The 9,154-nt window shown below is 38.4% G+C and overlaps 1 protein-coding gene across 1 annotated transcript; it reads right to left on the minus strand.

Annotated features, from left to right (window-relative positions):
• Nucleotides 1-6,526: 6,526 nt before the first annotated feature.
• LOC127517130 (H-2 class II histocompatibility antigen, E-S beta chain-like) lies at nt 6,527-8,391 on the minus strand. Its single transcript, XM_051902356.1, has 6 exons — nt 8,234-8,391; nt 7,750-8,028; nt 7,131-7,412; nt 6,891-7,004; nt 6,767-6,794; nt 6,527-6,660 (listed from the first exon to the last, which is right to left on the minus strand). Exons 1-5 carry the CDS (start codon nt 8,295-8,297, stop codon nt 6,772-6,774), a joined length of 762 nt encoding a protein of 253 aa, XP_051758316.1. The 5' UTR covers nt 8,298-8,391; the 3' UTR covers nt 6,527-6,660; nt 6,767-6,771.
• Between the last annotated feature and the right edge of the window lie 763 nt (nt 8,392-9,154).

Consider the following 9,154-nt stretch of genomic DNA (forward strand, 5'->3'; position numbering starts at 1 on the left):
CCACAGCATGATTTTCCAAACCTGAAGTATTATTTATTACAAAAAAGTAACTATATGCAAAATCAAACAATCAAAATCTCAAGTAACTAAAGGATTGAAAAGATAACAAGTGGATTGAATCAATCTATTTCACGTGGAGTCAGGCCGTGAGGTCAAAGACTGTCACTTCCAGTTCTGGCCACGCCCTCAGGTGAAGTCACAGGTCCTTTATTTCCAGAGGCCTTACATCTCCAGCTTCAACCCCTAGATGGTGTCAACTCAAATAACAGCTTACATGAGATACTTAATTAACATAGAACTTAAATTAATCCTATTTTAGCTCCTACACATATTAATGATCCCGACTGTTGCATCACAGTCGGTGTTATGTTGATATTCGCCTGTTTTTCTGTGGTGTTTTGTACAAATCAAATTTACATAAGAAGGAGGAAACAATGGTGTTTGAGACTCACTGTATGTCATTTTCATTTACAGAACTCTAATTTAACTATGCCAAGGTAAATTCAATTTTAAATTCTAGGGCACCTTTAAGCAATCTATTGAATAAAGTGCTTTATAAATAAACGTGACGTGACTGGAGTGCTAATTTGCAGAGCTCGTGCTAACATACCAATGTTGTTATGATCAGACGCTATTCTTATGCTTTCTACAAAAAAATGCTTGCTCTTTTCTCATTTTTGTTTTGTTTATTTTGTTACTGAGAGGAAAGTGCACAGCACATATTTAGATATTCATCTAAATGCTGCTCTCAGTAGTGTGGGCAGCGTCAGATGCCCGATTACAGAATATCGCAGCTCACTTATTTCGAACTTCGTTTTACCCCTAAACGAAGAACAAAAAAGAACTTTGTTTGAAGTATATCGGGGCATTTACAGTGGTGGCTCAGGACCAAAGGGTTTTCTCCAAGGGGGAACCCATTTCATATGATCAAGATCATGCGGTGGTGTCTCCGCGCCTTGGTTATATGGAAGAAAAATTGGGTCCTGTGTTAGGAGCTCAATGTCATCGAGTCACTCTCACGACGGACGCCTCTCTCACAGGCTGGGGAGTGGTAATAGAAGGCTGCTCAGCTCAAGGGCTGTGGAGGAGTCATCATCTTTCGTGGCACATAAATTGCCTGAAGATGATGGCGGTCTTCAATGCGTTGAAGTTCTTCCTCCCAGACCTGAGAGGCCATCATGTGCTTGTCCGGACAGACAACCCATTGGTGGTCTCTTATATATCGACAGGGGGGGTCTTTGTTCGCACCCACTATGCAAACTGGCGCACCAGATCCTCCTGTGGTCCCTGGGGAAGATGCTCTCCTTGAGAGCAATCTATATTCTGGGGACTCAGAATATAGGAGCAGACATCCTGTCGAGACAGGGGCTGTGGCCAGGGGAATGGAGACTTCACCCGAGGTGGTGAAGCTCATATGGGAGATTTATGCCCAAGCGGAAGTGGATCTGTTTGCGTCTCAGGATACAATGCATTGTCCACTTTGGTTCTCCCTCACACATCCAGCTCCTCTCGGACTGGATGCCATGGTACAGACGTGGCCGAGGCTACGTCAGTACGCATTTCCCCTAGTTGTTCTGGGGTAAGAGGCATCTCCCCTAGTTGTTCTGGAGTTCTGGAGAAAATTCACCGGGAAGGGATAAGTCTACTGCTAGTATCTCCTTACTGGCCGAGTCAGATATGGTTTTCGGACCTTGTAGCTCTTCTCGATGGCTCACCTTGGAAGATTCCGATCAGGAGCGACCTTCTATCTCAGGCGGGGTGCTTGATTCTTCACCCCCGCCCAGAAATGTGGAACCTGTGGGTTTGGCCTCTGAGGGGGCCCAACTCATAGAATCTGGTCTCTTAAATGAGGTTATAGAGACCATTCTTAACTCCAGAGCTCCTTACACAAGAAAACTATATGCCCTGAAGTGGAAACTTTTCACTTCTTGGTGTCATGAGCGACAGTTAGATGCAGTCAACTGCTCTATCGGTACAGTGCTAGAGTTCTTACAAGATCGCTTTTCATCTGGGTTGAGCCGATCTACACTAAAAGTGTATGTTTCGGCTATCTCTGCCTACCATGCCCATGTGGATGGTACCACTGTGGGGAAAAACCCTTTAATGACTTGTTTCCTTCGTGGCACCCAGAGGCTGAGACCTGCAACACGCACTAGGGTTCCTGCTTGGGATTTGGCGATTGTGTTAGAAGGTTTATCTGCAGCTCCGTTTGAGCTGCTTGAATCAGTCTCAGAAAAGTTTCTGACATTAAAAACTGTTTTCCTTCTTGCCATTTCTTTCGCTAAAGAGAGTAGGAGACCTTCAGGCCCTATCTGTATCCCCAACTTGCCTTGAATTTGCACCAGGGATGGTCAAAGCGTTCCTTTACCCTAAGCCCGGTTATATTCCTAAGATTCTAGTGCTGCAGGCTTTCTGTCCTCCTCCGTTCTTGAACCCAGACCAGGAGAAGTTGAATCTTGTGTGCCCAGTGCGAGCACTGGACACATATGTCCACAGAGCTCCCCTGTGGACGAAATCAGATCAACTATTTGTTTGTTTTGGACCGCACAACAAGTGACGTCCGGCGTCCAAACAAACAGTGAGTAAGTGGATAGTCGAGGCTATTTCATTTGCCTATGAGTCTTTTAGCTGTCAGAGCTCACTCTACCAGGTGTATGGCGGCCTCCAAGGCCTTAATTTCGGGGGTTTCCCTCAAGGAAGTTTGCGATGTGGCCGGCTGGTCTTCGCCACTCACATTTGTGAGATATTATGATCTTGACCTGGACGCAGCTCCAGATCTGGATGTCTTAGTGTGCCGAAGTTTCACACGGACAGGCAATTTGGAAGTATGGCATTTTGGTATATCATTCCCAAAGTGTCCTGACGGACGCAGCGTCTCGTTCCCTTCTCAGGGAACTATGGTTATAGTCATAACCTGAGACAATAAAATGTCCTGGGCTGGCAAACATGAATAGCAACATCTTCAACAGATCTGATAACAGGGACTCTGAAATGGAAGCGCTTGATATTTTCCATTACCAATCATATGGTGACGTGAATGAATGTGGCTAATAACGTGACGTGAATGAATTGTGTTTGATTGAGATTTGGACACCGGTCAGAAGATGTTGCTGTTCATGTTTGCCAGCTCAGGACATTTTACAAATCCAGACCAGACGATGTTTTACGGCCATGTCCGGAATAAAGAGTAGCCTATCCATGTCACACAGTACAGTTAGGATGATATTATATGGCTTAACCCGTGATATAAGATTTTGGCCATATACCTATCCAAGTCATACATCAGTAGGCTACACTTCTTGTATTCCGGGCACACCACAAGGTGTCACTGTGGCCTCAACACTTTGCCCTCACCTACTCTGAGCTCAATTGCTATGTCTGAGGTAAACCACGCCGTCCTCATTACCCTACAGACAAAGAAATGTAAAAATACATGAATGTAAAAATAAAGAAATGTAGAAATGAATAAACGTGGAAATGAACAAATATGGAAATAAATACATAAATAAATAAATAAATGTGGAAATAAATAAAACAAAAAATATATATTTTCACACTTAAAACAATGATTTGGTAATCCTCTTGTACCACTGTCCTCTTTTGTGCTAAGAAATAAGTCTCCTGACAGTTCTCTCCCAAGTGGTTCCATTTTTGTCAGTATTAAGTCTGAGAATGATTCAGTGGGCTATATAACACTTTTAATTGTCAAGAAATTACTTCTCTTTAAATGTTTTGGTTCATCATATTTAAGAATTGCCTCATCTTCCTCATCCTGTTCTGCAGCATCTCTACAACCATTTCAGCCATTTTAGTATGGACCAGCCATACTAACACTCTGGATAATATTTTCAAATACACATCAAACCGTTGATCGATATACTTATTATTTCACTGTTGGACAGAAACTTTGTCCAAAACTGTTACTTTTCAGGAATACTGACAGACGTAAAGGGTGACCAATAGCATTGCCTCCTCTCACGTGACTTTCCCCCATTCATTCTCAATTACCCCTCACTAAACCCACCACACGCTATAGAGGCTCTGCTTTATTTCTATGCGCTCAAGGGAGGCACAGAGCTGTAACTTTACCTGCGGGTGTCGCTGTTTGACATTGTCTCTTTAGAAAAACGAGTGACTTTTACACTTTTTAATGTCAAATTTTGTAAGATTTGCGTTGTTTTATTTTTGTAATATCGATTATTTTCTAATCCAGTTTTTTTTTGAGGAGGCACTGCCTCCCTTGCCTCCTCGGAGGAAACGCCCCTGATATATATATATATATATATATATATATATTGAACTGATAGTGGTTAACAAATAATTGATCAAATAATTGTATGTGAGAGAGTCAGCTGTAATATCATTTCATTCCTATTGGTCAGTGTTAGAGGAGCTCAGCTTAGCCTGACAGTTAGCCTGCCCCGGACCAGGCTAGTTTCCCAGCATAAGTTGCCAGCATAAGTAACTGAGTTTGAACTAATTTAAGTTTGTTTTATGAAACAGAATTCACTGACAATAAGTCTGACTAACTAAAATAAGCCTGGCTTGTTTTCTGATCTTGTTTTCTGAAACAGCCCTCAGGAGTTCTCCTCTTAGTTTTATGGCAGATTGCAACCATGGCTTATCAGGTGCATACCGCCACCTACTGTATCGGAGTATGTAGCATGGATATGAATCTACTTTTACAAAAAAAAAAGATCTAAATCCTATAATACATCCCTGTATCCTTCAAATATTCCAGCATCCCATTTTTTTAACCCCTTCTCCTGTTGTTCCCAAAACACCTTCAAGGTTCCATTTCCTTCCAATCTGAATTATCTTTTGCTTTAATCTATTCCTCTCTTCCCTATATTTCCTACAATGTAACAGTATATGTTCTGCATTTTCTGTGATTTTACATTCTATACATTCATCTGATTTACATTTACCTAACAAAAACAATGTTTTATTTAATCCTGTATGGTCAAACCTCAGTCTGGTTAAAACAGACTCCTCCCTTCTTTTCCTTCCATTAATACCCTGTGCATTAATACATTTCTGTATACTATAATATTTTCTTCCACTATTATCCATGTCCCATATGTCCTGCCATTTCTTCATTATTTCTTTTTTAATTATTGCTTTAGCTTCTCCTTTGCCAAATGGAATATTTATAATATCGTTTATCCTGCTTGATTTCTTTGCTATTTTGTCTGCTTTCTCATTCCCTTTTATATTTACATGAGCAGGTACCCAGCAGAATCTCACATCTATCTGAAGCCTCCGCAATCTAAATACACTTTGGTGGATTTCTAGCATTAAATCTTTTCTATTAGATCTCATATTTTGAATACTGTAAAGGGCTGCTACAGAGTCAACACAACATACCACTCTGTCTGGTTTTACTTCTTCCACCCACTGTAACCCTATAATAATTGCCATCATCTCTGCCGTATAAACTGACAGCTGGTCAGGTAATCTTTTCCCAATACTTACATTCAATGTTGGTATGTATATTCCTATGCCTACCCTGTTTTCTTCATCTTTGGATCCATCTGTATAAATATGTAAATAACTGTAAAATTTGCTTTTTATGTATTGACTTGCCATATGTCCTTTCTCACTCTCTTCCCATTTATCCTTTAGTACCATTATATTCAAATCTACCTCAGTTTTTGGAAACAGCCAAACAGGAATATTACTAAAAGGTGTAGGAGTGTTAAAAAAGATATTGTTTAATCTATATTCCTCTGATTTAGTCTTTGTTACCCATCCAAAGCCATTACCTTTAAAAGAGTTATACTCCCAACATTCATGAATAACACTATTTGTAGGGTTTTCATTTCCACATCCACGTAATCGACACCAGTATGTAAGCATAAGTTTATCTCTTCTCAGTTCTAAGGGCACTTCTTCTAATTCTACTTGAATTGCTTTAGTTGTTGTTCATCTCATAGCACCAGAACAAATCCTCAAAGCTTTATTAATAACTCTATCCATTTTCATTAAATGTGTTTTAGCTGCTGCTCCGTACACAAAGCACCCGTAATCTATCGTTGACCTCATTAAAGCCCTATAAATGTACATCAGTGATTGTTTATCTGCTCCCCAATCTTTCCCAGCTAATGCTCTCCTTAAGTTTATAACTTTTTTACATTTTGATTCTACCTTTTCTATATGTATTTTCCATGTTCCTTTTTGATCTAACCACATACCCAAATATTTAAAACATTCTACCATTTCCATATTGTGGCCATATAACTTCAAGTTCTGTTTGTCTATCCCTTTTTTCTTGGTTAATAACATATAGCAGGATTTACTTGGAGAGAGTTTAAAGCCCCAATTATATGACCATTGCTCTACTTTACTTATTGCTTCCTTGATTTTATATATCACACCTATGGGATCTCGTCCTCTTACCCAAATGGCCCCATCGTCTGCATACAAAGCTGACCCAACTCTTATACTTCTCTCTATAATCTCTATATTTTATACATCATTATATTATCATCAACATATAATAAAAAAATTGCAAATATCAAACAAATGTATTAGATTTGTTGTTATTGTTTTCATTTTCCAAAATTGTATTTGTTGTTAAAAATTAAACATCAGTGTAAAGTTCAGAAAGTGATTTCTCCATCAATGAGTCAAGTTGAATCCTCTTCCAGTCAGTCTGACCTGTAATTTGTGTGATTATTATGTAAATCAGTTTAACAATGTGATGGTCATTTATTTTATTATGACAAATTGTTTGAGTTTTCAAAGTTTTCATTAAAAACTTAACCTTCATTAAGATGGTACCAGGATCCTCCCTATCAAAATAAAAAGTGATTAATAAAGATTTGAATAGAGACATTATGTATAAACATAGATGATTATAAGCTTGATTTGCTCTCATCTCCACTGACCTGATGATTTCTTCTTGTAGTAAATGAGTCCAGCAGCTGCTATGATGATTCCCAGCACCAGGCCAGAGGCTCCAATGGCTATTTTATTCCTCTCAGACTCAGGAAGAGATGGATCTGTGAGGTACAGGAACCATATTATTTGAATATTTACAGTGTTTAATATTGACCCCAATATTTTGTTTGTCAAAATATGTAATTTACAGAAGTCTTCTGTGAGGGAAAATAAATGTTTCCTCTTACCCCAGTCTATGATGATGGGTTTAGTTAAGCCGGCGTGATCCACCGCACAGGAGATCTTCTCTCCAGATTTGGGAGTGTATTCTAGGTGGGAGTGAATCTGGTAGTACCAGTCTCCGTTAGGCATCTCCTCAGTTGAAGTCACATCAGACTTCACAACTTTACCATCTCTCATCCAGGACACTGTGATCCAGCGTGGGTAGAAGCGGTAAGCGCTGCACATCAACATAGCTGGGTGTCTTCCACCAGCCTGAGTCACTGAACTGAGCTTGACCTTTGGTGGCACTGAATCAATAACAATAACATCTTAAATGCATGTCCTACAATAAATATTGTGATTAGATGCAAGGTGTACTATAAAGTTTCAAAAATATTATTGTATACATGTGTTTGGGAATGGGGCAAACAAAAGTTAAAACTTAAGCATGTTTTGTTTTTTGTTTTTTTAGGGATTTTATTTTAAAACATTTTAAAATGTTTGTTATCATGGTGTTCTCAGTTTTTACAGAAATTTTTAAAGAATTATAAAATTAGCGAACTGTTGTGTAAAAGTATCTAGTGTAAGCATTTAAAACAAGAGTTTCATGTGTCACAGGAGAAAACAGAATCTTGTTGCACTTACCTGCTTTGCCAATAAGATGAGCGGTGTAATATAATTCAGCATTAGGTTTGCAGACTCTCTCCACCTCAGCTCTCTCTTGCTGCAGACCGATGGTATCATTGTTCCATAATTGTGCATAATGTACTCCAGGTTCAGTATACCCCACATAATACCCCACAGTGCTGTTGAACTGTACATCCACATCTTTATTGAAGGAATAGTTATCAATGTACACCATGTCACTGAAATCACGGTTACTGTAGATGCATCTACTCCACATATACTCGTAGTATCCATTAGCTGAAAAATAATATTATAGCAGCATTACAATTATGTCAGATGATTTGCTCAATTACAGAAAAACAGAAGGAATGGATACATTAGTTATATTAGTGAACTGTTTTTCCTTTTACAACTACTTCTACTACCAATAATAATTAATAATGAGTAGAAGAATGCAACTGTCATTATCTATTCATTTTGCATTACTCTTCATTTTATTTACCTGCTCCAGTGAATGAAGACAGCATCAATATGAGATGACAACCCAAGACCTTCGGCAGTGACATTTTCCCTCACTGTGACTATCCCAACTGAAGAGGAATCCAGCAATACTTTGTTCATGAGGTGAACATCTAAAACAACCAGCCAATTAGCCTCTACACATATGAGTGTCAAGTGTTGCTAAGCAGCATCCTGTTTTATTTTACAGTTTTTTTCAACTGCTTACACACAAAATCCTTACTTGTCACACAATTTCTAAAACCTGACACTCAAACACCAGAACCACACACCAAATCTGCAAAACCATACACTTATTCTTGGCCTTCGACTTCTTTTCTTTCGTACTATGTAATATTCACAACCACAAATGCTTACAGTAAAAAATAAATAGTTTGGTTTCAATCTTGCTTTCGTGTTTACCGTGAATTTTTCAACATCTGTCTGCCAATTACTTTCAATCTTGTACAGAAATGTACATAGGAGCTCATGAAAGAAGAGCTTTAGGTTTTGAATAACTGTGTGTATATGATATATCCAAAAATAAAATATTATGGCAAAGGTGTTTGCAACGTAAGACAAATGTTTGCTTTTGAGGTGTGTTTGTGATATTTTAAATGCAGTGTTTAATTTTGCAAGAGATGTGAGGCATTTTGCATTTTGTGTGTGCAATTCTTGGATTTGTATAAAAAATTTGAAAAAAAAAAAGAGGCAAAGTTTTGAAAATGTGTGTAAGCAGTTGAAAAAAAACTGTAGAACTAAAGCCAGTTACACAATGACTGTATTCTTCAAGCTTATCTGCTAATTTAAAGCGTTTAATTAAACCATATTTTATCACAAACTTTTCTCAAGTTTAAAATGTATGTTTTAAAGTTGATTACTACCAATGATTACAACCGATTACTACCAATCTGACAAATCTCAA

The sequence above is a fragment of the Ctenopharyngodon idella genome, chromosome 8, assembly GCF_019924925.1.
Source record: "Ctenopharyngodon idella isolate HZGC_01 chromosome 8, HZGC01, whole genome shotgun sequence".
Taxonomy (NCBI): domain Eukaryota; kingdom Metazoa; phylum Chordata; class Actinopteri; order Cypriniformes; family Xenocyprididae; genus Ctenopharyngodon; species Ctenopharyngodon idella.

Bases quoted from the DNA above. Each gene is read 5' to 3' on its own strand.
- LOC127517130 (XM_051902356.1), bottom strand. From the start codon at position 8,297: ATGTCACTGCCGAAGGTCTTGGGTTGTCATCTCATATTGATGCTGTCT. The intron at 8,029-8,233 runs GTAAATAAAATG...ATTATTTTTCAG, and splicing joins GTCTTCATTCACTGGAGCAG to CTAATGGATACTACGAGTAT. The intron at 6,795-6,890 runs GTCAGTGGAGAT...TTATTTTGATAG, and splicing joins CTACAAGAAGAAATCATCAG to GGAGGATCCTGGTACCATCT.